Source organism: Phycodurus eques, chromosome 16, assembly GCF_024500275.1.
Source record: "Phycodurus eques isolate BA_2022a chromosome 16, UOR_Pequ_1.1, whole genome shotgun sequence".
Classification (NCBI taxonomy): Eukaryota; Metazoa; Chordata; class Actinopteri; order Syngnathiformes; family Syngnathidae; genus Phycodurus; species Phycodurus eques.
This window is the reverse complement of record NC_084540.1, coordinates 23,150,210-23,177,378: the sequence shown is the minus strand read 5'-3', so window position 1 is coordinate 23,177,378 and position 27,169 is coordinate 23,150,210. Positions and strand designations below refer to the sequence as shown.

At 49.1% G+C, this 27,169-nt stretch overlaps 1 protein-coding gene across 1 annotated transcript; it reads left to right on the top strand.

Annotated features, from left to right (window-relative positions):
- Positions 1–217: 217 nt before the first annotated feature.
- Positions 218–25,944, top strand: fam20ca (FAM20C golgi associated secretory pathway kinase a). The gene is made up of 10 exons (XM_061700110.1): positions 218–1,065; positions 1,773–1,939; positions 4,922–5,000; positions 19,319–19,411; positions 21,101–21,216; positions 22,210–22,390; positions 22,461–22,570; positions 22,750–22,831; positions 23,082–23,141; positions 23,348–25,944. Exons 1-10 carry the CDS (start codon positions 563–565, stop codon positions 23,568–23,570), a joined length of 1,614 nt encoding a protein of 537 aa, XP_061556094.1. The 5' UTR covers positions 218–562; the 3' UTR covers positions 23,571–25,944.
- The last annotated feature ends 1,225 nt before the right edge of the window (positions 25,945–27,169 follow it).

The following is a 27,169-nucleotide window of genomic DNA, read 5'->3' as shown; positions in this document are numbered from 1 at the left end:
TATCGATCTCATCGTGAGCTCGGACATCTGTGGTTCAGTGTCATTATTTGAAGTCATTCCAAGGAATCCAAATGGTCGCCACGTGCCGTTGGATAATTGAAAAGTCAAATCGGTAGCAGTGGTTCTGTACGAGCACAAGACGACAGACAGACAGACAGACGGTGACGCTCGCGGCTGGAAGCGTTTCCTGTGGCCGTCGCGCGATCGACGTGCGCGCCCTCTGGTGGCGGCCGGCAGCGTTGCGGCGTCACAGGCGCCGCTCGCGCGTGCGGCCGATCGCTCCCTCAGACGATCGGACGCACGACGCCCAGTCGGACGGCGGACGAGGCGGCGGGAAGAGCGGCCGGGAGGCTCGCACCCGATTCGGGCGGCACAGCACGGAGCGGATCAGCCGGCATTCAACTTCCTTTTCTTGCTTGCCGTTTCTATTTGCGCAGCATGCAGCCTTCGCGGTGCCTCGGAGCAGCAGTCGCCTGTTTGCTCCCGATCCGAGACCCGAATCCAGCGTAAGGCGCGCGCGCGTGCAGTCGACTGACGGGAGCGCGGACGAAAAGAAGCCACGATGATGCTGTTTCGAAAATTCAGAGCGCTGCTCCTCACGGTGTTCCTGGTGGCGTGCACGGTGCACGTTATGATCGACTTGCTGCCCCGACCGGACCGGAGGACGTCGGCGGCGGACGGCGGGGACGGCGGGGACGTCGGCGGCTGCCGGTGCGCCGACTCGCCGGGCCGGGCCGAAGCCGACAAGCGCGCGCTGCGAATCCTGCACGATTTCGGCAGCGAGCCCGACTCCAACCGCACGAGCGCGGCGGCGCGGTCCCAGCGGAGGAGGACGCCCGGCGAGGCGGACGAGCGCGAGCGCGAGCGCGAGCCGCTCGTCGGCGAGGAGAGCGGGGGTCGCGCGGTGGCCGCAGCCGCAGCCGCAGCCGGCGCGTCCCGACTCGCGGCTCTCTTCCAGCATCCATTGTATCAGCTCGCGCTTCCGGCTCTGACCGAACGGGACGCTTTGTTCGACGTCAACACCGATATCGCATTTTACCCCAAAGCGACTGAGCAACAAGGATGGTAAATAACTCCAAAAGCTCTGGCAGCCGTCTATCCAGCTCTCTGTGCGCAGGCAGGAAGCACCTCGTTTGGAACACGCACAAATGGCAGATGGCAAAGGCCACGTGATATTTACAATTCAACCCCCGCCACCAGAAAATGGGGGGGGGAAACGATTCAGAGCTCTCAATATCATAATACAAATACAAAATGGCGGCACGCCGCTCAGCACATCGGCCTCGCCGTTGTGAGGTTGCCGGTTCAAATCCGGCCTGTCCCGTGCGGAGTCGGCATGTATGTTGTCCCCGCGCCTGCGTGGCTTTTGTCCGGGCACTCTAAATTGCCCGTAGGTTGCGCCGGTGCTCGTTCGCTTCTATGTGCCCTGCGATCGGCCGGCCGGCGACCGGTTCAGGGTGGCTCCAGCGCTACGGAAAACGGATGGGGGAATCCTGACCTTTCTCAAGTTTCTTTTTGGGATCCACCTATCGGTCTAGCAAAGTACACGGCAAAGGGTCCGACCCGCTTTCAAGGTAGTTGCGACGCTCGATGCAACTTTGGCACTTTTTTCTTTTCTTTGGAGTCACGACAGCTCTGATTCGTCACCCAAATTATTATCCGATTATCCTCGTTTTGGATCAAAAACGAGAAGTGGATGCCTCGCGAGGGCAAAACAAAAGTCTGCGTGTGCAACGGGAGGGGTCTCGTTTCATCGTCGTCCTTTTCCGCAGGGACGGCGAGGGGCGGGACGAGGAGAACGCCCGAGCGGCGCCCGAGTCGTACCCCAACTGGCTGCGCTTCCACGTCGGCATCAACCGCTACGAGCTGTACGCCGGGCGCGACCCGGCGCTGGACGGCCTGCTCCGGGACCTGCTGACGCAGAAGATCACCAGCGTGGGTGAGTCTCGTTTCCGCGCGGCGCGATCTGCGGCAACCGGACGCCGTTGAGCAACGACGGTGGAGCAATTCGAGCAGATTTTGACACTTCGCCCTCGTGTGACATCCGTTGCGGTGCGCTTCGAAGATCGGGAGAATGACGCAAAACTGTTTCGTCAGCGTTCCGATTCCGAAAACTCGATTGGTCCCGTTTGGGCAATTCGGTCGACAGCTCCCGGTTCAACGCGAGTACGTTGTTATGAGTCTTATTATTATAAAACGGACGCGCGACTCTCCTTGTCGGTGAATCGGTCAAATTCATCAATTCTCAGCAGTCGTACAAAGAAGCGTTCCAACGAAGAAAGCAATGAACAAATAGGATCGCAAAGAGCCAAAAGACAAGAAGAAAGCTCCTCAAATTGGCATTCATTAGCCTGATAACGATGAGCGATTCGTCTCCATTCAAATAAACGCGCCGGACGTGCCGCGATCTCCGAAAACGCATTTTGCTTTGCGGACCGCTGTTTACTGCCACCGACAAATATATTTGTCAAATCCGTTTTGCAAGGAGTTGGCACGGAAGGAAGGGGGTCTCCCACTGCAATGACTTGCGGATGACTTGCGGATCCCCGCCGATGGCGCCGTTGCGTCCATCGCTTTAGCGATCGAGAGATCGGCGCAGCTTTTGAGTAGAAGGTGAAAATGTCGATCGCGAGGGCCGTGACGTGCCAACGCGCTGGAAGTCGGGCACGTTTGGGCACCTCACACTCCGCTCGTGACGCCTTTCGCAGTTTTTCACTCCTTTTCTTTCCGGTGAGAGAAGAAAGTCTACTCTTTCTTTTGTGAGGTTCAGCGCGTGTATTGTCACAGAACAAAATGTTTCGTGAAAGATTGGCAACCAAAAAAAAAGCTCTAAGACGCCCGCCGGCAATATGCGGAACTCCGCTTTGAAAATGAGTGAATTCATTTTTAATGTTCCACACGAGTGATCCGCGGTCCATTGCAAAAATTCTTCTTCTGTGCCACCCGATCCAACTTGTGTGTTCATTCACATGTACACAAAATGCGTTCTGCGATTTTAGTATTTGGTGTCGCTGCTGATTTCATTTGCACGCACGCACGGGCGGCGTACGATGTGTCAGGTGACGCCGCAAAGCAAAGAGAGCGCCACGCTCTCCGATCCTAAGACAGATGGCCTTTGTCCCGTGGAAGTTGACGGATGATGTCCCGTCACGACATTGCGTGTCAAACGATACCGCGAGCTGAGCTCTGCTGGGATTTTTCCACCGCAGGAGGGATTAGCGCGCTCTCTTTTTTTGTAGTCGTAGTTTTAGATTAAACAACAAAAGCGAGCAGCGCAGAGCATCGAATCGAGGTCGCTCCCTCGAGGTCGCAGCGCTCCGAGCGCTCTCTCAAGGGTTTATAGATGTGTTGAGTTTAATCTTCAAAGTTGATGAAGCGACGCAAGGGCGACATCTACTTGACCTGCTCTCAACTCATGGAGCTCGTGCTTGACATGAACGCTTGGATGAGCTAAAAAAAAAACATCCGGCTGTACTTATTTCGACAAGGTTTCGACTTTTGTGAGCTCACAGCTGCAAAGGGCGCAAGAGAGCAAAATAAACGGCACCGGGGGCCGGCGGGGGCGCCGCCGCAGGGGGGCCCGAACCGTCGCCGAGCGGGGCTTACTTGAACCCGAGCCGGCGAGATGCTGGAATCAATGGACGAATCCCCGCCCGGGCGCTTTTGTTTGACACTCGGTCGCAATTGTAATTTCCCGATTGTAGTTGATAACGATAACGACGACTTAAAGCAAACTTTGCTGAGTTAAACCACCTGTTTGAATTTTCGTGTTATCACAATAGATCAGCGTGTCAGAAAAGAAAACGTACGTGCTTTACTTTGTCCCGTTTGTAGAACAGCAGTCAGGCTTCTCGTGATGTTTCCCTTTCCTTTTTTTCTTCATTTCTGGAGGTTCTGCTCTCGAGACGTTTGCGTGTCAGGTGTCGACTTTAGCGCAGTTGTTGTCGCGCGGCCATTATCGGAGATGCGCACGCGCCGGTCGCCGCATTCGGCCATCCTGCACAATGTCATAAAACACAAAAAAAGAACAAGAACTGCGCGGGGGGGGCGGGGATCATTTTTAGCTTCAATTCAATGGCCATTGTGCTACTCGTTCCGATATTCATGCCTTGGTTACTTGCGGGCAGCGTAATATGACATAGACGTATGGATTTACATTACATTGGACGTCTCAGCTCCTTAGTAAGTCACTGTAATATTATATAAGTAACTCATGTCAGTAATATTACCGTAGTCGTTCTTCTCTTCGCAGAGGATAAAGAATATATACCCGTGAGTATTGTTGGTGTTGAGTCGCGTTCCCTTTGGGAAATGCTTTTGCGCGTTTTGCCGAATGCGGAGGTATGTTGTGGTTAGGCCGGATTAAAAACACCTCTCGGTGTAATACACCGCACCGTAATACCGAACGTCATTCAAAAACAAAATGCGTCTTCGACGACCTGAGATTTTGCAGGTTGAGCGACTGAAGACGTGTGTGCCGACGATTTCGTTGACTTCAATAGATTTTGTGAATGTTGTTTTGCGTGACGTGCGTGTCGTTGTTATCTTGAAGAGCATTCAGGCGCCACTGAGGAGCTTTTGTGCTTTTGGAACTCGTTGTGTAAAACAAAACGCGCTAGTGTGAAAAGTTGTAAGCAGCAGAACGAGTCAGCGGCATTTATTTGAAGTGGATGTTGTAAAGAGAGAGAAGCTCTTCCCCCTCACTCACTGTGAGTTGTTGTTGTTTTTCCGAACTGCTTGGGTCCACTTGTACCCGCTGATTATTTTCAGGCCACTTCTCCACAGCGCACTTTGATTGTCAGCGGACGAGCTCGCGATTGCTCCGCATCGGTGCCAAATGACTTTTCCAATTCGGCGGCTAACAAACCCCAAAAGAGCCGCGCATGTGCGTGGCTTTTGACGCAGAATGTTTCTCTTGCAGCCATGAAATCGGGAGGCACCCAGCTCAAGTTGATCGTGACCTTCCAGAACTACGGACAAGCTCTGTTCAAACCCATGAAGTAAGTGAATCCGAAAAGCGGCAGAGAAGTCTTACGTCTTTGCCTTACGAGCCCACTCGAACGAAATCTCCTTCGAATTGCTTCCAAGCGATGCGTCAGCATCTTTTGCTGCGGTGCGATACTCAGCGCTTGTGATCTTTTTCTCGAGTCTGTCTGCTGTTTAACGAACATCGTGAGGCTTACGTGTTAATTAAGACGAGCGCCGGGCCGTCTTTGGGGAGACGCGTACGCTAGGGCCGCACGTCCTCTCTCTCGGCCGTCCCGAATAAACAGCGGCCGGGCCGGGCCGGGCCGGGCCGACTGGGCTGTGATCAAAAGTAAGTCATTGCTCGGAAGCGCGCTTCGATGGCTGCGGAACGCACAACGCGGAATTTCCACAAACAAGCCAGTGTCGCTGGAGAGTTTGGGATTCGATGAGCCAGTGGAAATAGACCAAAAAGAATCATCCCAGAAAAGAACGAATCGGGATTGAAAACGGTCAAGAACTGAGACATTCTTTCAGCTTGCAGGCGCTGTGGGCGTGTCACTAAATGCTCTCAAAATCACGTTCGGCTGTCAATCAAAGACGTGCCTTCCCGAGCGATTCGTTGTTGTTCAACAAATAAAAACAGAATAGAATGATTTGCAAATCATGTTCGGCCTCTATTTAATGGAATACACTCCAAAGACAAGATATTTCCTGTTCAAACTGATAAACCTTATTGTTTTGAGCAACTAATCATGAACTTGGAATTCGACGGCTGCGACACGTGGCCAAAAAGAGTGAGAAAGTTGAGGAACGCTCATCAAACACGTGTTTGGAACGAACATCCCACAGGTGAGCAGGCGAACCGGGAACGGGCGGGTGCCGCGATTGGCTAGAAAAGTAGTGCTCCGTCGTTCACAAGCGAAGACGGGGCGAGGTTCGCCTCTTTGTGAACGAGTGCGTGAGAAAATAGCGGCCAATGTCCCTCAACGTACAATTGCGAGGAATTGAGGGATTTCATCACCTCGAAATGAATATATCTCGCAAACGTACAAAGCTGCCCGTCTTGTGTTTCTCACTGCAGTCGGAAATCGACTTGTGTCTGTTGGACCGCAGCAATCAACCATCTCTCGTGTTCCCAGGAGGATACAAATGAGAGGCGGCCACAAAAATAGAACAGCCGGACGATGGCGAAAAAAAACTCAGTTTGACTGTTTTCCACCAAGACACCGACCGGCGCGCCCCAGTTATCTTTTCGAAGTGGGGGTGCATCGAGGGTGCTGACGGTTTCACATCGCTTGGACCAGACTGGACAAGTTTTGCCAGGCAAATGGCATTCTGCCGACACGCAAGACGTTTAGCGACTGCGCTAAAACTGTGTTTTGGGATTTACAGCAATTTTCAAGTCACTGGTGGAAGTCGCTACGGGGATTTTCCCTTCTTGAAAAACACCGGTCTTTCCAAAATGTTGTCATCTGGCGCAATTTCTATTTACTACCGAGATGACACAAATCATATAATAACTCAAGTAGCACATGAAAACAATGCAAAACTTTCTTTTTCTTTTTCCTTTTTTGTCTTTTCTTTGGTTCATTAAGAATATTTGCTCATGGGCTCCCCACCACAATGACAAAAAAACGATTGCGTCAACTTTCTTTATCAAACGATAAGTCGATATAGTCAATATCGTGCCAGGCCTAAATGATCGGAACAAATACGTCGATGTCCCACAGCGCCGAACCCAATGACTTGATTGTTTAAAAAGCAATTGAGATTTTCTTCCGCAACATCGTGACATGCCGCCTCCTGAAGCATCATTTTTCTTTCCAGTGCGGCGCTTCCAAATTGTAAGAGGAATCGGAAGGGACGTGCTTTGCAATTGCAGAGGAGCAAGGCAGCGTAGCTAAGATGCAGATATAGTCCGAGTTCCGAGCGGAAAGGTTTCGGCGAGACTCGGTGCCAGATCGACGTGTCTGCCTGGCTCTCGTCCTCCCGACTCCCTGCCGGCATCCTGACGGTGGCGTGGACACACAAATATCGTGTCTTACCAATTGCGTCATACCGTGGGCTCCGGCCTTCTCGTCCGTGCTGCTTCCATGCTCACAAATTCATTTTTTCCCCTCAGTCTTGCCCGTTTGTCACCGGCGTGTTCGGTGATGTCATCACACGGGGTTCGGGTTTTCCTGTCGCTTGCCAGAAAAGACGCGGAAGGGCACCGGCGGCCGTCCCGCGGCGTTTATGCAAAAGTACGGCTCGTGTCTCGCGCGTACGTGCGTGATGGGCTTTGACCCGCTTGGCTCTGGGCACTCGCTGCAAAACCCAAACAAACCGCTGCCTTTTTTTCCCGCCGCGCTGGGACGGATTCCGTTGGATTTGCACTTGTGTGTCTGTTTTTTTTGTGTTTCTAAAGAGCGCGGGTCACCGCTTTATTTTGAACATGTCGACATTGTTTGTTTTTCAGAGTCTTTGAGATCGCAACACGGCTTTCATTTCTAGGAATTTGAACGACAATAATAACATAAGCCAAAGATTGTACAGATTCTCCTTCATTTAGAGGCATTTGGGCTATAAAGCTGACAGTAGCGATGATGCGCAACGATGTGCAATTGATCAAGTAGGCGGAAAATGGAAAAGAACCGCTTCAGTCATTCACTAGCGGCGGGTTTTAATGCAGTTCCCTGGCAATATCCATTTTAGAGCATTTTGACGACTCCTTCGAGACCCAAAGAATATTGCGCTGTGTGACCATATAAGCACCCACCAAAGAACGAGTAGACGCTCTTCCTTCACCGTGAAGAAAGTTTGCTTTTGTTGTGTTTGATACTCGTTATTTATTTTTGTCACAGCCCACCCTATAAAACAAGACTGACAATGCTTTTGATAGCAAAATGATCATTCCTTCGCGCCTACGCAACTAAGAAAGGCGCCGTTGACTCACCGCTTGTCTCGAGTCAGTGACTTTTTTTTACATGCTGTTTGTCATTCACTGCGCCCTCTTTACTCACAATGGCGGCACATGGTATACTACCTACCGCAGCGTATAGTCTGTTTATACCCTATACGTACTCTGAGTGCGAGGTGGCTAAACTTGTCCGACTTCCAACGAGTTGGCATTTGTCTCCCTCATGGTCGACGTGACAAGTTTAGCCACCTCCTCATCTTTATTTTCTCCTCCAAAAGTGTGCTGATCTCAAATCCAAAGGGATGCAACGCCGCCATCTGCAGTCAATCTGTCAGTCGTTACATTGGTTTACAAACCCGAATTTCACAGACAAGCCGCACGAGACTCTCTTTTCCACGCCTACCTGTTGAAAACACTTAATTGACGAATATATTCGTCGGCGGCAGTGAACGCTTGGATCCCAGTTGGACGAATAGGTGTAATAGTAATAACGGTCAATAACACAATCTTTTACATGCTATTTCAGTTACTTTACTAAGCTCCACAATGTTGGAATGTGCTGTTCGAGTGGGAAAACATAAGTAACAAACTGGTGTTTATTAAAAGTGAGGATCATAAGTTTGCTATAGGTGCACCTAATAAATGGAGCAGTGAGAGATTAAAATGACACTGACAAGATTTTTAACCATTATGTAACTGGCTAGAGGCACAAGCGAGCGCCTCGTTACGTCATTGACGGGTTGTTGCGTTGATGTGCCCGCAAACGCAGAAACAGAAAAGCCGCCGCAGCCTCTCGACGACGGCCTCGGAAAATGAACGACGGCACCGATAACGGGCAAAAAGGCACACGTTGAGTTGGCGCTGTTCTGCCACACGTCCGTCGTTGTCGGAAAGGAATTGAAACGTTACAAGCTTCGCGGATAAATGCAAACAAACAAACGAACAAACGCATAGAGATGCGCGCTACACGAATGACCTGTAAAGACGTACATGCATCGTGTACATGCCGCACGCAAACACACGCACAAATCCCCTCGGAAATTCTTCACCGTGGAGCGGCTCGTAACATTTTCTCCAGGGAGTCACAAATCATTTTCTTGTACTCCTCCGTCTTCTATGTAGACGTTTGCGAAATCCTTTTTCCTCAAAGAGATCTCACGGGAGCCTCGGGAAAACGGTGGAGCTTCAAAGGATTCGAAATCAATTTCCACAATGAAAAGATACTTGAAATGTAAATATTTCCTTCCCGCTGCTTCTCCGTGCCTTTTTAAAGTCCCTGTAAAGTGAGAAGGAATGTCTTGAAAATGTGAAACGCCACTGAAAACATTATTGTGACTGTTTTCAATGACAATGTTAACAACAGTGCCAAATTCGAATGATTCCAAAAATCGCCGGCGGCACGGTGGACGACCGGTTAGTACATCTGCCTCACAGTTCTGAGGTTGCGAGTTCTAATCCGGCCCCGCCTGTGTGGAGTTTGCATGTTCTCCCCGTGCCTGCGTGGCTTTTCAACGGGCACTCCGCTTTCCTCCCGCATCCCAAAAACATGCGGGTTCAATAGGTTGATCGAAGACTCTAAATTGCCCGTAGGTGTGAATGTGAGTGTGAACGGTTGGTTGTTTTTTTTTTTCCATGTGCGCTGCGATTGGCTGGCGACCGGTTTCAGGTTGTACCCCGCCTCTCGCCCGAAGATAGCTGGGATGGGCGCCATCACGGCCGCGACCGGAGCGAAGATAGGTGGTACGGAAAAGGGATGGATGGAAAAAATGACCAACCACGGGTGGAAAATGAGGTTTCAAAATCGTGAGAAAAAGAAGCCGTTGCCTCCGCTCTCGAATGGCGAGTGCGTGAAACCACGCCCCGCTGACTACAATTTTATGCCTACGCTGGAAAATGTCGCCGCCTCAGGTGTCTGGAATATATATCCTAGCGGGGCGTCGCGGGGCTTTCCGCTTCCATGATTGGAACGAAAGCTCAATTGACACCAGTATTCGTCCGAAAGATCTTCCTTTTCTCTCTTCGTTTTTGCACTTAACTTGAAAATGACAAAAAATGGAGTTAGCCCACGCTCATTCTCCTAAAACACACTTCAGGTGCGGTCACCTCCAGCGTCCCAGAGCTCAACCGTCGCTCGTGTCGCCGCGCGCTGTGTACTCAACGCAGCTGCGTTGGACCGCGGGTGTGTGACACGTTCACCCGAGGGTGGAAGTCGTGCGGGGCGACAGCCGCTGTCGGCCGGGAGATTTGGAGGAATTGCGCGCGAGGTGTCGGCGGCGCGTCCAACTCCCGAGGAGTCGGCCTTCTGCGTGGTCGGCGATTACAAAAAAAAAAGTGCTTCCTCTTGACTGATTGCTCTTATTATATTCATTTTGGATGCAAGGGTTTTTAGGAAAGTATTGAATTTGGAAGATTTCAAGTGTTTGTCCTGTCACCGCCGACAACAAACAAAAAAAGGCCGGACTTACCCCGAAGACCGTCGCCCCCATCTTTTCGGCGGCCGAAATGTTTCCCCGACGATACGTGAAGGGGAGGAGAAGTGGCAGTAAAACAGGCCAAAAGTTGCGCACTCGACGTGGGTGAAGCACATACGAGAGTGTCGAAATCACGTCTTGAGTTGAAATGTAAACATTTCTACGGAGGTCGCCGCTCCTATTTCCTGCTCGCTTCTTTTCAGCTCTCCGAGTTGTGAGCGTGAAATACAAAGTGAAAGCTTTGAGCTGACGTCATTCTTTCGTTCGCACAAGATTGTAAATGTCTGGGGGAAAAGTTCCCCTTGAACTTAGTCGAACTAAGAAAACCTTCTAAATATACAATGCGTTCCCAAAACCATTATTTCTGAATTCATGAAATAAACTACCTTTTTTTTTTTTTTCATTAATTGAACAGAGCTTTGATTTACTCGAGCTTTTTTCAAAAATGTGTCAAAAGAAATAATCAACCCAATCCAAAATATGAACTTTAGCCCAATTTCGGTTGCTGCCTGAAAGTGGTGCTATATTATTATATGATATTATATTATATATTCTATCTATTGCATGACCTAAAACGTCAATACGAGTTAGAAGGCAAGCTTTTTGCTAGGCAAAAAATGAAAGAAATCCGAGACTGTCGAGCGAATTCAAGCTCGGCATTTGTCCCTCGACGTGAGATGATCGGCAAAATTCATCGTCAAATCCTGCCGCGCATCCTCGACATCATATCGATATTCATATCGAATTGATATTAGTCTGGTTGTCCCCTTGTGTGCAGAGCGGATACCTCGCTTGCGGCAAATTGGGAAAGACACGTTGCATCCTCGTCACGCGTTTGTTCAATATTGGATGATTCTTTTCTTTTCTTTTCTTTTCTTTTCTTTTCTTTTCTTTTCTTTTCTTTTCTTTTCTTTTCTTTTCTTTTCTGAGTCTCAGGCGAGGTGGCTTCCGCTTGAGTCAAGCGTCGCAGTCGCGCGCGGCGGAACGATCGCACGTCCTCCCCGAAGTCCTCGGGACGCAAGCCGGCAATTTCTTTCAGATGGCTGACCAAATCAGCGACGATCAGGTGCACTTTGCGCAGGCAAAGAAAGAAATCAAGATAGAGCTGAAAAAAAACCAACAAAGAATCAAGTTGTGGGCTTCCCCCCCCCCCCCCCCAACTCATTTCCCAGTGTGCTTATTGACTTCTCGCGATGTAGCTCGAAGGAACCAAAACAAAACAAAACCCAACCAAAAATGGCATCACTATTCAGTGATTAGATTTCATTTATTGTTCTGATTGAAAGATTCATTCATCCCTCTTCCGTCCCGCTTTTGCCCATCCCGGCTGACTGCCGGCGAGAGGCGGTACACCCTGAACCGGTCGCCAGCCAATCGCAGGGCGCATAGAAACAACCAACCGCCCGCGCTCGCATTGACACCTACGGGCAATTGAGAGAGTTCAATGAAGCTCCCACGCATGTTTTTGGGACGCGGGAGGAAAGCGGAGCGCCCGGAGAAAAGCCGCGCAGGCAGGCACGGGGAGAACACGCAAACTCCACACAGGATTTGAACCCGCAGCCTCTGAACTGGGAGGCGGATGTGCTCACCGGTCGGTCGCTCACCGTGCCGCCTATTCTAGAATGCGATTCGGAATATTTGCCGTTCTTCTGTTCTGTCAAAAGCGTTGCCGTCTTTCGTCGTCTTCCCGGCTCAAAGTCTGTTCTCGATTCGGGGGGTCGGCGGCGTAACGTGCGCGGCGAACGCGTCACTCTGTCATCTCGAATCTCCGACGAGTTGCGTTCTGACAGGCGAACTGCCGACACAGACACTCGGGGAAGAAAAAAACAAAACACGCACGCAGCACTTTTCTGATTTTAGAATCCCGAGCTTTCAACTCCCTTTACACACTTCACACGGAGACATCGCTGGTGAATGTTTTACTAGGTCAACTCCTTTTTTTCCTCCCTCTCTCCTTCTTCGTCTGTTTGTCCATCACTCTTGCAGTTCAGATACAGTATGCGTCCCGCGTGAACGCAAAAATGACAGTTGAAAACGTCGCTACATGTGCAAACGTGAAATTGAACTGAGAAACGCTCAACGGGCTTTCACCTGTTTTGCGCTTTTTCGGAGGCTCTGAAGCGCTTCACCTGCTGTGGCAAATTGCTCGTGTGTCATCGAGCCGATTCCGATTCTGTCTCGAGTCCTCAAAGGCAAAATAAGTGCAGCAGATGTGAGGGGCCCTTTAGTGGCACACGAAGTCACCTGCTGCCAAATGTCTGCCGTGTCCGAAGCCACGTCAACCTGCGTCCAAAGAAATAATCCATTGTCACGACCTACTGCCCACCTCGAGTGGCTCTTAATTGCTGTCGCCACTCTCGATGCTGCCGTTTTTGTAGTTGGGGCAAAGCAAAAATGTTTATGTCAACATTTTAAAGAGGACTCTTTGAAAATGAGAGCCAAATGGGCATTGGTGATGTTGTCCCTTCTTTGGAAGGATCGCAATCGCTCCGAATTGCAAACGTTTTAGGGCGGAATTTGGAAAAATACTCGCGAGTGCCGATCGCAAGAATAGAACAGCAAACGGGAAACCCAAACATCAAAGTTCCGTTGAGTCGGTGTCAAAACTTGACTCGGGGTGTCGAAAAGGCACATACAGTGTTTGTATTTCTATTTGGAGTGAGTTTGTCCTGGTCAAAGTCAACCAGGGAGATTTTGTGTCCGTCTGATTGATCGCTGTGTAATTGCGCTCGTGCGTCGGTGACGACTCGCGCAGATGTCCCGACGTGTCATTATATCCCCCGAAATGCGCATTCCCAGGCTTCCCACAAGGAATGTCGCTGGAATGCTGCGAACGTACCTCCAGGAGATGAATTTTAGACTTCCGAACTGAGCGCACAGCACAATCTTTTTGTAGCCGTAAGGAAAAGCACAGCAGGCCTGATTTGATGAGACGGAAGGGACGCAGTTAAAAACCACCCGTAAAATATCCCCAGCGTGCGCTCTTAAATGAGCCCTCGACATAATCGTAGGATCGCCACGAATCCCGACGCAGTCCTCCGTTCTGCGGCACGCCATTCCCTCAAATGGTTGCCGCCGATGCATCAAAGCGAGCGTCGACGTAAAGTGGTGCCTTGTGATGCGACTGACCGCACTTGACCCCACTAGCTTAATGCTGACGCATCATGGGAAATGGCACAGACCGGCTAACGATTAGCATCTACGCGGCGGATGTCCGAACGCAAACAGTGAAGCGGCACAAGAGACGATACGGCGCTCCCGGGTGTGCAAATACGCGTTATCCGCCACCCTAAGAACGACGACGATTCGTCTTGCTCACTGAGGAACGAAAAGTCTCGACGAACAGCGGTGCCTTGATTTACGACGCTCGCTCCAAAGTTTTTGCCTTCACGCACGAGCAAAACATTTGAGATAGAGTGAAGCGCCGGATGGCGGCAGTCGACGTCCACCGTCGGGTCACGTTGGTTTCCCCGCAGTGGCAGGACAACATCCGTCGGCGGCGCTGCCGCGCCATTGAGCCGCTTTGCCGACCGACCGCTAATAAACACCACGGAAGAAGAACAAGGAAGGGCAACACATTAGGAGCAGTCCTGTTTCCGAATTGCTTTTTAATCACACTGATAATAATCATCATGGTAATAACGCTAATACATTTCTAAGCGTCTTTCGACACTGAACAGCAATCACACATGAAGAGCGGAAACGTTTTCCATGGTTGCAGGTTGCAAAGAGAGCAAATGTAAAAACAACAGTTGTTGTTGTTTTTTGCAATTTTGATGAAAAAGCACATGAACAAAGGAATTTGGGAATCCTTGGGAAAGATGATTTGAGATACGAGCGAGCTCACGGAATGAATCCCGTTCATATTTCGAGGCGAAGGAGGAGTTGAATCGACTTTCTATTCAACGGCGGAAATCGCTCGTTAGCTTCCCGACCGCCCCCGCAATAGGTGGAATCTGTGAAGTAGTACTCGTGCTACACATTTGAAAGTTGTATGAACCTCCCCAAACTCGTATTCATCGTGCCAACACGCCGATTAACCGCTACCTTACGCCTATAAACGCTTTCTATACGCTTAAACGCCTTTTAAACTCTGAAACATACACTGTACTCAATGTACATTTTATGACGTGTAATTTGTGTTTTAGTGATATTTTTTGACAGTTTTAATGTCTAAAACATAAATCCATCCAAAATCTCCAACCTGAAAGAAGGAAACGGCGGCGGGCTCGCGACGCGCGTCAGGTGACGGCAGAAGAAAACAATCCTCGCGCGTCCACCAAGTCCCAGTCGGGCTCTCGGCGGCTGTGCTCTTTGTCAGGGCGGGAAGCGGGAGGGGCCACCCGGCTCAGGTCCGCCCGCCGTGGCCACGCCGGACCCTTTTGGCGCTCCTGTGCCCACGGAAGAGCTTCTGTGGCGGTCGCGCTTCGACTGCTGCCGCCGGAAAGATTTTTCCCGAAATAGCGCAATTAGCGGCTCGATTATAGGCTACGAGCCCGAGAGAGCTTCGAAGACTACGACGCCGATGACACTGAAGTCGTCGTTCGTCATCCGACGCCGTCCAAACCGCCGCGTCGCCTTCGTGGCTCACCGATTGCGATGCAGCCTTACTATTGTTATCTTCACAAAGGAACATTGTTTCCCCTTTTTCTCGCCGATTACAATTTCATAATATACAAAGGAACCAGGCATTACAAGTCAAATCAAACAAATTCAAGCATTTTTACGGAAGCATTTTTTTAAACTGACGAGCATTTCTCGTCGTCTTATTTCTTCGTTTTTATTTTCCAGATGGCCGTTCACTTGCTTGTTTGTTGTTGTCGACGCTACTGGTGCTTACGTACGTTGAAATATGACGATTTATTGAGGTTTTTTATTTTTTTCAATACCTTTCTTATAGGAATATGGATCTGATTACCATTTTCAAAGCTGGTTCTTTTTGTTTTGTCGGAGGATGTCAAAAAAATCCACGGAAGACAACTAATCATTGGAATTGTCTAACCGGGCTCACTTTGTTGTTGCTGCATTCTCATTGGTTATTCAGTATTCCGTTAAGAAAACGGAAGGCGTACTTGTGTTCCAAATTTCACTGGCCCTTTCGCCGCGTGTGTATTTATTGCGTTTCGCTTTGATGGATTTCTGCCGTCGGCTCGGTCCAACTCAAAATAGACTGCACATTCCGCGTTGCGGCCTTCCACCGCGCCATAAATGCCAGCCTTGCGACCGCTTTTTTTTTTTTTTTCTTTTCTTCCCACTTCCTTATTGACGACCGTCACCCGCTCGCGACCACGGTGACATCGCTCAGCCACCGCTTAGCCTCTGATAGACGGTTTCTATTTAGAAAAGGCCACCGAGCACGACGAGCGAAGGCTCGAGCGCTCGCTCGGCGTCAAGTACAAAACACCTTTGCCCGGGCTGGGCAGGCGCGCTGGCGAAACGCGGCCCCCGGAAGGACTCTTTGACATTGTCGGCCGCCTTTCGGGAGTTGAACGTTGTGCATTTTCAGTCGCTGCTGAGCACTGAAGGGCCAAATAGCCAAGAGGCAGCTCAAATGTGTTTTTGGGCCAGTCCAAGTCAGAAGCTTCAAAGTTTGGGGATTACACAACGCAGTTTGCCTCTGTGTCGTGACTGAACATTCCCGAGGGAGCTGATGAAAATGTCTGCACAAATAAATCTAGTGTGACATTTTAAAGAGCCTCATAAATAAGCAACCCTGCCTGACGTGCTTCTCCAACTTTTTTGGAGACCAAGTACCACCTAAAAAAAAAACACACCACAAAATATCAAATGTATATATATCTCTGTGATGATATTTGGCAGTAGTAACGTCTTCCGGATCCTCCTTGTTGCGGTTTTCCTCCGAGTTTGACAATTTGGCAAATCTAGTTTCCCTGAAAGAAAAGAAACCATCTTTCTGCACAGAAATGGACTTCGTGCGCTCCGGTTCTCTGTTTTCTTCACGATGAATAATATTGAGCTATTTCATTTTGTTGTCAACAAACCCCTTTTTAAAATAAGTTGTACAATCGGTAAACTCATTTCATTGACTTCAGAATTTAAAATGAGAAGAGGCAGGATAGGAGGCGTTTGATGAGGAAATCGATTGATTGATTGATTGATTGATTGATTGATTGATTGAGTGATAATGCCTCATTGTGAGGCCCATGCACAACGTTTTTCAAACGATGCAAGTTCAAATGACATTTCTCACTTGTGGGGGAAGAGTTCCGGAAAAGCGTACGTGTAACACAAGTCTTCATTATGGACTCAAATCCAAGCGCTTGTTGTGTCTCGGTTCAATTGATGGAGGAAATTGTGGCTGTGATGAGGCAAATGTTTTTCTAAAGGGGAACTGCCCCAAGTTAAAAAAGGGTTTTGGGGAAGCACAGGATGAATCATGCAACATTTTTACAATGGGAAGTTCCACTTACGTGTTTATTCTTCTACGGTGAAACCGCACCTTCCAGTTCCGGTTGTTGCTTACGATCGACTGCCGCTGGTGTCCCGTGGCGGCCCCCCCCCCCCCCCCCCCCCCCCAAAAAAAACAACAAAAAACAACAACAGAAAACACACGTTGTGGAGCTAATCCTTTTTACAGCAAAGGACAACCTATAAAAAAAAACAAAGCGCCACCAACATTAAACTACAATAGCATCGAAGGTCATCCAAAACCAGACCGAGGTTTTATTCCGAAAAAGTGGATTTTTAGATCTCAAGATATTTACAGTAGTAGCTTGAAACAAGTGAAAATGGTCTCAAAACAAGTTAATTTGTACTTATTTTAATTCATTCAAATGAACGTTATACAAATGAATTATTATATTAACAATCTTAAATGGTATAATGTTTTACTTCGATCAATCATTTTGGTAAGCTTTTGCATTTTGTTCGATTTTGGCTGAGCTGACGTCTGGCGTGATATGTCGAGATCTCGCAAAAGTCACGCACGTTCAAAAGTCGTAACTTTGCGCGGCTTTGGAGGCGTACGCTGGTTAACTTCCAAATTTAGAGTTGCGCTTTCTTTATATGCAAGGAGAAAATTTCGAAATGATGATGATCCTACCGAAACATAAGCGCGATGAGGTTTATTGTTGTAACTATTCCCGATCTGGTGCTTTTTGACATCCGATCGCAGCTGACCCCGGAATCCCCTCCGTGTTGCGGCGAATCGTGACCAATCGGCAGTCGGCATTCTTCGCGAAGCCGGCGGAGAACATGCCGAGGATTTCCCGGCCGCTATTGAAAACGCGTAATCCTCCGTGGATGGATATGCAAATATGACCGAGAGCGGATGTGCGTTGCCGGAACACAATAAAGCAATTTTCCTTTTGAGGGTCGAGAAGCTCCGAACCTGTCGTGTCGCCTCCTAAACCGCGTAGTCAAGACGTACACACGACATACATGGCGGTCGGCGAAGAAACACGCAGTCTGCTCTATTTAGCAAAGTATCCCAGAAGGATAAATAAAGAAACTCCCATTCGACTACCTTTCCGAGCGCCGATATTTGCCCGAACTGTGAATGTCAATTGTACAAACCGGAAGGTTTTGTTCTCCTGCCGATTACTCGAGAACGGCAAAACATTGATTTTTTTTTCTGGTTTGATGAGAGCGTCTACTCTTTGTTTTGGTTCACGGAGCACAATAATCTGCAGGTCTCGAAAGATCCGTCCCAAATGCTGGAAAACGGCTGGCCGGCAGTGGGCGCGCGGGGAGCGTCAGCTAGGGAGCGGCGAGGCTCGGCCTGGTCGCGAGCGCCACGGCGACGACGACCGCTGCGAGCCGGATGAGATCGAGACTCGGCCTCGCGCGCGCGATTGACCAAGGGCTGCCAGGGAGGCGCCGCCGCTCGCAGATAGCGACCTCGCCCGCGGGCGCTCCGAGCCGCCGTGGCCGCCGTCCCGATTCCGGACCTCGCTTTCTCTTCTCCCCGCAGCTTTTATTGTGACGGGTCAGACAAAAACATCCGAAGGGAGAACGCGGTGACTCGACACGGGGAACATATACATTAGTCCGTGCTCGACCCCGAGGTCAGCGCAAGCTTGATGAAATTTGAAAGGATCAGCAAAGATGTCCCCAGTCGCAATGTAGGCCACGGAATGGAGACCAACGCTTGACTGAAAGCATTTTTGGGGTTGTTCACAGTATTAGTCGGGGCCCGTGCGCAGAAAACGTTCAAGTCGCGAGTCGGGACCATGGTAGCTTTGCCGCTCATTTCAATGCGCGCTCGCTGAGGGATATTACAAGATTAGTTTTTTTCCCGGTCACGCTCTCATATCGATTGTTCAGACACGAACGCTCTCCTAATAGGCACAATTCAGTTGAACGGTAGGAATTGTACGCATCGGATCGAGGTTGAGCCGACGAGCCGATGAGTCAGCCTGGCGATTCCACGTCGACGTTTAAATCTTGAAGTCGACCGATCGCTAATCACGTTTTTGGCATGTCGTCTTCCGATCGGACGCTCGACCCGCCCGTCCGCTGCCGTCGCCAGACTAGAACGCTTTGCGGCCAACGAGGAGGTGGGGAAAAAAAGCCCCGCTAGTTTGGGCCGTTCCGATCGGCGCTAGTCTCGGAAGGTTGATATCAGCGGCGCCAAGTGAAGCTCCGTCTTCGTCGACGAAATGTTCGGTCCCAAAATGCTTCGGAAACGACCTCGTTCCCATCGCAACGCTCGTGTACTAATATTTGACCAGAAATGAGGACTTTGTCTTTTTTCTGAACGTCTTTTAGGAAATCTTTTCAATGAATTTCGAGAAACTTCGGGTTGCTGCAGACGCCCGCGAGGTGCCTTGCTCAAAGGCAAACCTCGCCGTCGCCAGTTTCAACTTCCCTGTCAATGCAATATTTTGATAGCGTTCCCACAGTAATTTATCCAATAAAGCAACATCACCCCAGATGTTTCCTTTTGTTTTTTGCGTGTGCCTTTTCTGTCAATTCTTCTTGCTTGCGTTGACATCATCTTAATTTTTGTATCCTTCAGGCAGACCCGCGAGCAGCAAACACCTCCAGACTTCTTCTACTTCTCCGACTTTGAGAGGCACAACGCCGAGATTGCGGCCTTCCACTTGGACAGGTGAGGCTGAACGTTGCTCTTTTCCCACGATGTGCGATATTTCCTTTTTGAAATCACCCCGCTGCGTTTGCGCCGGGAACGACGGGGCCGCACGTCTTCGTCTGCGCTGTCGGCGGCGCATTCCGACCGACGGCGCAACACTCATTGACTTCAAGTGCGAATGTTCGAATGGGATTTTGCCGCACGGGGGATGAGAGGAGTGCTGGGATCATCCCTTTGTAATCGCTGTTGAATTTGTGGATTTGCACTTGATCCCTTTACGCAACAGGTAAAATGACAAAGTAGGAATCATTCAGCGCAGGTTATTTCAAGTTCAGGTGCAAAGCGGCAGCAGTTGGCCTCCCTCCGTATCTGCTTTTTCGTTGGGCGGGCCTGTACAAAAACACGCATCGAATCATTTCAAAAGAAAAGTTACGAGGTGCTTCACAACATAATGAAGAAGAAGAAGAAGAAGAAGAAGAAGAATCATCATTTGGACTATTTCTCACAGTTAAAAAAACCCAAATTAAATTAACATCTCAATACATTTGTATGTATTTTTCCTGCGCTGGACTGAACTACTAAAATAAATGAGATTTTCTGTGACGTTCTCATTTATTGAGACGCACCTGTTATGTACTTACAAGAATACACAAAGCCAAATATTCTGTGACTTATTTCTTTTTTATCGATTGCGACGAACGCTTCGAGCTGACGAAAACCCTCAACTCACCATCTCAAGAAATCGTAATTTCATTGGAGGTTTAATGAAACTGTCAATATACAAATTTGACTTTTTGAACTGAACTACAGAAATAAACGAAATGTTAAACCAAAAACAAACAAATGCAAAATGTGGATTTATGTTCTTGTTGTTGGGTTAGGACTGTCTTAATTGTATTAGGTTGAATGGATCATTCATATCATTGACTTTGTTCCTGTTGCAGTGTTTGGTGCTGAATTGTAAATACGTCAACAAATATTAACACGCTTTTCTTCTTATGTGGTGTCATATGGTTCATGGCCGTTTAGTTATCTTATGGAGTCAACTTAAGGATGACTCATGAATTTCGAGTAGGTGACGTCACGCAAGCTGCGAGAAGATGCAAACTCTTCAAAATGAACGTGAAATCGAGCTCAAGTTACTTCTTTGCAATTCTTCAATTCAATTCTTACCTGTAAATGCGGGTCATCCAATATCATCTCATCGCACGCACGCGAGATCAGCACCTCGCTCTGTTCGTGCAGGTGTGCGTGTGCCCGTCTGTGTGTCTGCTCCCACGAGGCTTAGTCTGAAACGGGTCGCTGGGAAAATGAACACGGAAGAGTGTTCTTACGGAAAAAAACAAAAACAAAAAAAAACACAAAAGAGACAGACGCGGCGGTGATGCATCGCTCTCGTGGGATGTTATATACATGCTAGTGTATTTCTTTGTGTGTGTGTGTGTGTGTGTATAATCAAAAACAAAGTGAGAATTACATCCCTAATTCAAAAAAAAAAAAAAACGCATTTTGAGCAATGCGTAACCTTCAATTTCAACACTGCTTTAAAATCAATAAGGTGCCCGACCTTATTGGTCTGAATTGCATCAATAAAATGTCAAAGCGCAACTGCGGACAACCGGACGTCAAGGAAGAACTCGGCCTTTCTCCCGATCCTGTTGTTCCGTCGTCTACTTGACACCGTCCCGTCTCGACCTTTCCTTTCAGGGTCCTGGACTTCCGGAGAGTTCCCCCAGTGGCCGGACGGCTAGTCAACATGACGCGAGAGATCCGAGACGTCACGCGGGATAAAAAGCTATGGAGGACTTTCTTCATCTCGCCGGGTAGAAACGACACCAGCGGCCGCATCACACGACACGAGGCGAAACAACACGACACAAACGGCGCGACACGAACGACGCGACACAAACGACGCGACGCGACACGAGGCCACACGACGTGAAACAACACGACGCGACATCGGCACCAGCATCACACGACGCGACGCGACGCGACGCGACGCGACATGACACAAATTGACACGAGGTGACACAGTCTGACCACGGGGTGGCGGTGTAGGATAAAGCCGGAGAGCACACAGGGCAAAAGTAGGATCATTCCACTTGGAAAAAAACTCCGCAAAGTAGCAAGCAATTATTGATTATGTTTCTATAACAATGTATCGGTTTCATACATTTCAATGCCAGTTTGGTACTTGAGTTTGCCCTCCACACATACAACCCAAGCTCACGCGCAGTGAGCACGCCCCGCTCGAACGACGTGAGCAACGCGCTGTGAACCGGCCGTTTGCACCGTTGCGCGCACGCTGTGTCCTCAGCAGAAAGCGTTGCGGATACCCGAATATCATGGCGGTGATGTTTCAAACTTCAGCACTGTAGCTGTGGAAAATGAAGCTGAACATTGCGCTTTACTGGCATTTGTTCTGGTCGATATCGTTGCGAGTGTGTGCGTTAGCCATTCGTCGGGCGAAAGTTGATATTTGTGAATTGATTCCATCCAACTCTTGCCGGTGGCTCGTGTTTTAAACGGGTCCTCGGTAAGATTTCTTTGACTGCTCAGAATAGTTCAACGGGTGAGTGTACAACGCTAACTGTAGCCGAGACGTGCGGGCGAGTGTTTGCGCCGCACTCACCTGCGCATCTCTGAATCCGGACAGAGCGACGGATTTCTCTACTGCAAAAAACCCATGGCTTAGAAAAAACGACGAAAGGCGATACGGCGCCGGAGTGCTGCAGAGAAAATGGACGTTTTCCTTCCACCTCAATGTTTGTGTTTCTTGTACGTGTACGCATTCGCTTGTGTCTCCTGCGGCCCAGCCAACAACGTGTGCTTCTACGGCGAATGTTCCTACTACTGCTCCACCGAGCACGCGCTGTGCGGCAAACCGGACCAGATCGAAGGCTCGCTCGCCGCCTTCCTGCCCGACCTCAACCTGGCCAAACGCAAGACGTGGAGAAACCCCTGGAGGCGATCTTACCACAAACGCAAGAAGGCCGAGTAAGCAGCGCGCCTCGCCGTCGCCAGCGCTTTTTTCTTTGGAGTTCTTATTGCCGCCGAATGTGAGCAGGTGGGAGGTGGATCCAGATTACTGCGACGAGGTGAAGCGGACGCCCCCGTACGACCGCGGCACTCGACTGCTGGACGTCATGGACATGACCGTCTTCGACTTCCTGATGGGTGCGAGGGGCCGCTGACGGGGAAAAGCAAAAATGTGTCCTTGACCGGATATCATTTCAAAGCACCAGCCTCTCGGTGCCAGATTTTGTGTCACGACCTCATGGGGACCGCTGACATAAAAGCACATTTGTTGCTAACGACTGTAAACATTGCCCGTTACCGTTGATTTCCTTGTCCAGGTAACATGGATCGCCATCATTACGAAACCTTTGAGAAGTTTGGAAATGACACCTTCATTATTCACCTTGACAACGGAAGAGGGTAACGTTCACGCTTGTAAAAGTGTATTTGGAGCATTTCAACAGCCGCGAAAGAAATGTCACTATTTTGGCCCACGTGTATTTTGCATATTCTCCTTTTTTCTTTTTCAAGTCCTGTGTTGATGGACCTTACGTTTGGTCTCATTTTCGGAAGGAACTGCGACGGCATTCTGATCCGGTGCATTTGTTCCAAGTTGGCTGAGTTCAAATATTCTCACGTCGCCTCTTTTTTTCTTGGGGAACTTTTCCAGGTTTGGGAAACACTCGCACGATGAGATGTCCATCCTGGTCCCTCTCACTCAGTGCTGCAGGTCAGAAGACGAGAACATTTTGATGGTTTAGCTCACGATCTTAGTCGTCGTGCAGTAGATGAAGAAAATGAAAATGTAAGAGGGGTCGCTCCCCCTTTTTCCTCAAAGGTTACGAAAAGGTCTACAGTCTTGAATCGCGATGATAGCTCGGACGTCTTCTCTGCGCGTGCCGCGAAGAATCCAAACGACGGTTCTTCTGTTCCCAGGGTGAAGAAGTCCACCTTCCTCCGTCTCCAGCTGCTGGCGAAGGAAGACTACCGGCTGAGCGCTCTGATGGAGGAGTCGCTGCTCGCAGACCGGCTGTCGCCCGTCCTCATCCGGCCTCACCTGCGGGCCCTGGACCGCCGGCTGGGCCTGGTGCTGCGGGTGCTGGCCGACTGCGTGGACAAGGAAGGCTACGGCGACGTGGTGGCGGAAGATCGCAGGTAGCGAGGCCGACTGGAGCGCCGGGATCCGTCCCGCTTTTCGTGCGGCGCCGAACTCGGCGAATTCCGAGACTTTCCGTCGACGCCCCTGCGGGGGAGTTTCCAGAAGCGACGGCCCCGGCGGACACGGCGGCGGACTTCGCGAACATTTGCTCGGATGGCCCGCGAGACCCTTTGGCCGCCGTCTGTTTGCTTTCGGTGTTTTACGACGTCTTGCCGTGAGCGGCGGCGAATCCCGCTATCCGTGGCGGCGCTTGGCGAAAATCTTCGAGACATTGACACCCCTGAAAAAGGTTTAGAATTGATTGGCCTATCGATGCCACGGGATGGCGGCGAAGCACTTTTTGGGGGGCGGGGGGATTCGACGCGTTTAAAGCCTGATTCCCTCTCTTCCTTGTCAAGACGGAAGATTCCCAGCGGCCGGTTGTCGTGTACCACCGATACTTCCACATTGGATCTTTTCCCTCGCTCACGTTCACTGGGCTTTGGGAAACCCTTTTTTCTTTGTATTTCTCTTTGTGCTCTGTGATAAATCCTCACTTTGTAAACGAATAGAACGCAACACTCGAGCGCCCCGTGACGATCGAGGAGAGCGTTGTCGTTTCAGAGAACGTATTGCAGCGTTTTCACCTTGTTGCAGGTCGCATCTTTGTGAAAGAAACAAAGACATTTGCAACTGGTGAGAGGCACAAGCGCACGCACGTCCGCGGGCATTTTGGCCGCTTGCTTTGCTTTTTTTATCCACGGGTACATTATAAACACGGCTGTGTTGTTGGAAAACACAATAATATGTTTCCTTTCTCGTGTACATTATTTGAATGATTTCTGTGCGTGTCTCTACATGAACTAACACCGCCGTGGTTAGAGAATGTATTTGAAGTGTACGCTGGATATTGAACTATCCACAGTTTCTCTCGCTCCGCCCCTTTTATCGACCTGGCGGGTTTCTCCACTACGTTGTTGTATATTCACCCGCGAGGGGTCGCGAGGGGACGACGGGGACTGTCGGACTGGGACGGGTAATGCCGACTTCCAGCAGCAGGGGGCGCCGAAATCGCGGATTATAGCTTTAAGTCACCACTGTTACTCATCAAAGTTCCTTGTTTTTATTTCGAGGTGTTTTGATTCTTTGCTTTGAATCCTATTTTGGCGGCTGTAAGTAAGAGTTGGTGTTCAGGTACAGTTTCAACAGTTCAATGTCATTTCATATCTCACGCGATATACCAGTTACGGCCAATATATGGGCCGACAAAATCTTTTTTTAGCCCCAAAAATCCAATATCAGTCGGGCTTCAGATGGCACCAAAGCAATATTTTACGATTAGATATCGCTTGGACCTGAGCACAAAAACGGTACAGTACGGTACGGTACGGTACGGTCCTCCCCCACAAAAGCTGCGAATGTTCACTCTTTGCCATCAGAAAAGAAGCTTTTATCCTTTTTAGTGCAACATGGAAAGATTGAGATGTTCGAAATTGTTCAGACATTTTCATGTCGGAAAAGAATATTTGAATTTCCATCCCCAGCAACTGAACACATCCACGTGAAGAGTGATACTGTCTTCTATCATACGACACCAAATATGCGCACTTGTACACATTGTACAACAACATTATATGATGCTGTCATTTGACTTGACTCATTCCAGTGATGTACATTCATAATCCCTGCAGGGTTAATTTACAATCATGCAGTCTGAGATTATGTTAAAATGTGAATTCACATTCAATCAACACAAAATACTACAAACATGCACACAGGAAACCAGTACACAGATAGATAGATAGATAGATAGATAGATAGATAGATAGATAGATAGATAGATAGATAGATAGATAGATAGATAGATAGATAGATAGATAGATAGATAGATAGATAGATAGATAGAATTTGCACTTCAAATCAGATTCTTACATGCCCACCTGAGACTTTTTGTGTTCAATTATTTAATGAAATTGTTCCATCGAAAAAAAAGTTGCGCTTTGTGTGTCCGTTTTCTTGACATGAAGAGTCCAAGAGAGTCGAGCATTTGTTAGCTTTTGAGTTAGCATTTGTTCCATTTTGAATTCCAAATTTCAAGCGTTGGCTTACTATCGCCTGTGCAATATCGAAATCAGTACTTGAATGTTGATGAGGGATAAAGCTAATTTCAAAAAGGGATGTCAACCGGTTGACATGGTTGATGTTACCCATAAAGACGATAGTAACAGGGGAACTGCGCTTTTGAGTTTCTTTTTGTTGTTGTTCTTCGCCCATTGTAAATGGAAAGATGTACTTTGTTGACCTAACGGGCGTCGGCGCGCAGTGATTCGTTTGATTGCATTGTTGCTGTGAAGATCTGTTTACTGAAGTGCGCAATCCAAATAAAAGAAGAAAAACCACCGTGTGGCTGAGGGGGTGTTTGGAATTGTGGAGGGACAGACGGTAAGTTGATGGGCTCGTGGACATTCAACCAACAAATAAGATATTAATATCCTATTGTTTCTATCAGTATGAAGCTTTTGCTGTGGTTTTTGTTCACCCAGCAGTCTTTAATGTCTTCATTCTCAAGACGAGTTCAATGTTGACCTGGAACAAAAATGAACAGGAATGACATTTTTGGCAGGTCTTTTTTTAATTTGTTTAATTCCATGTCCACTTTGGAGCTTAGCGTGTGTGTGTGTGTGTGTGTATAATTGACCGTAGGTGTGAATGCGAGTGCGAATGGTTGTTTGTTTGTATGTGCCCTGCGATGGGCTGGCAACCGGTGCAGGGCGTACGCCGCCTCCTGCCCGATGACAGCTGGGATGGGCTCCAGCACGCCCGCGACCCCAGTGAGGAGAAGCGGCTCAGAAAATGGAGGGATTTATATATATAGAGAGAGAGAGAGAGAGAATTTGTCATGGATTTTTAAATCGTCCTATCATTAAAAATGAACTCCCAGTTATCACGAAATTTTAAATGCAATTGAAAATATTGCGGCGGCACGGTGGCCGACTGGTTAGAGCGTCAGCCTCACAGTTCTGAGGACCCGGGTTCAATCCCCGTCCCCGCCTGTGTGGAGTTTGCATGTTCTCCCCGTGTCTGCGTGGGTTTTCTCCAGGCACTCCGGTTTCCTCCCACATCCCAAAAACATGCATAAATTGGATACTCTAAATTGCCCGTAGGTGTGCATGCGAGTGCGAATGGTTGTCTGTTCGTATGTTGCCCTGCGATGGGCTGGCAACCGGTTCAGGGTGTACCCCGCCTCCTGCCCGATGACAGCTGGGATAGGCTCCAGCACGCCCGCGACCCTCGTGAGGAGAAGCGGCTCACAAAATGGATGCATGGATGAAAATATTGCGGTCGTAGACGAGTGAAAGAGAAAAATGAAGGTTGCTGTCCGTGGTGCTGAAAGAGCACACAGTGTGAAGTGTGTACTGCCAATATTCTCCAGCAGAGAGCGCAAGTGCGCCGCACTTGTATTGTGGAAACTGCGCTTCACTACACACGCCCTTACAGCAAACACCCGCTAGGTGGCAATGTTGTCCGTGTTTAAGGTTTTCCAGGTGCAGAACAACTTGTGATGTTTCTGCTGGTGACGCAGTTGAATTGTTTGCATGTTATGTTGATTCCTTCAAGTT

Bases quoted from the DNA above. Each gene is read 5' to 3' on its own strand.
- fam20ca (XM_061700110.1), top strand. From the start codon at position 563: ATGATGCTGTTTCGAAAATTCAGAGCGCTGCTCCTCACGGTGTTCCTG. The intron at 19,412-21,100 runs GTGAGGCTGAAC...CTTTCCTTTCAG, and splicing joins GCGGCCTTCCACTTGGACAG to GGTCCTGGACTTCCGGAGAG. The intron at 22,832-23,081 runs GTAACGTTCACG...GAACTTTTCCAG, and splicing joins CACCTTGACAACGGAAGAGG to GTTTGGGAAACACTCGCACG.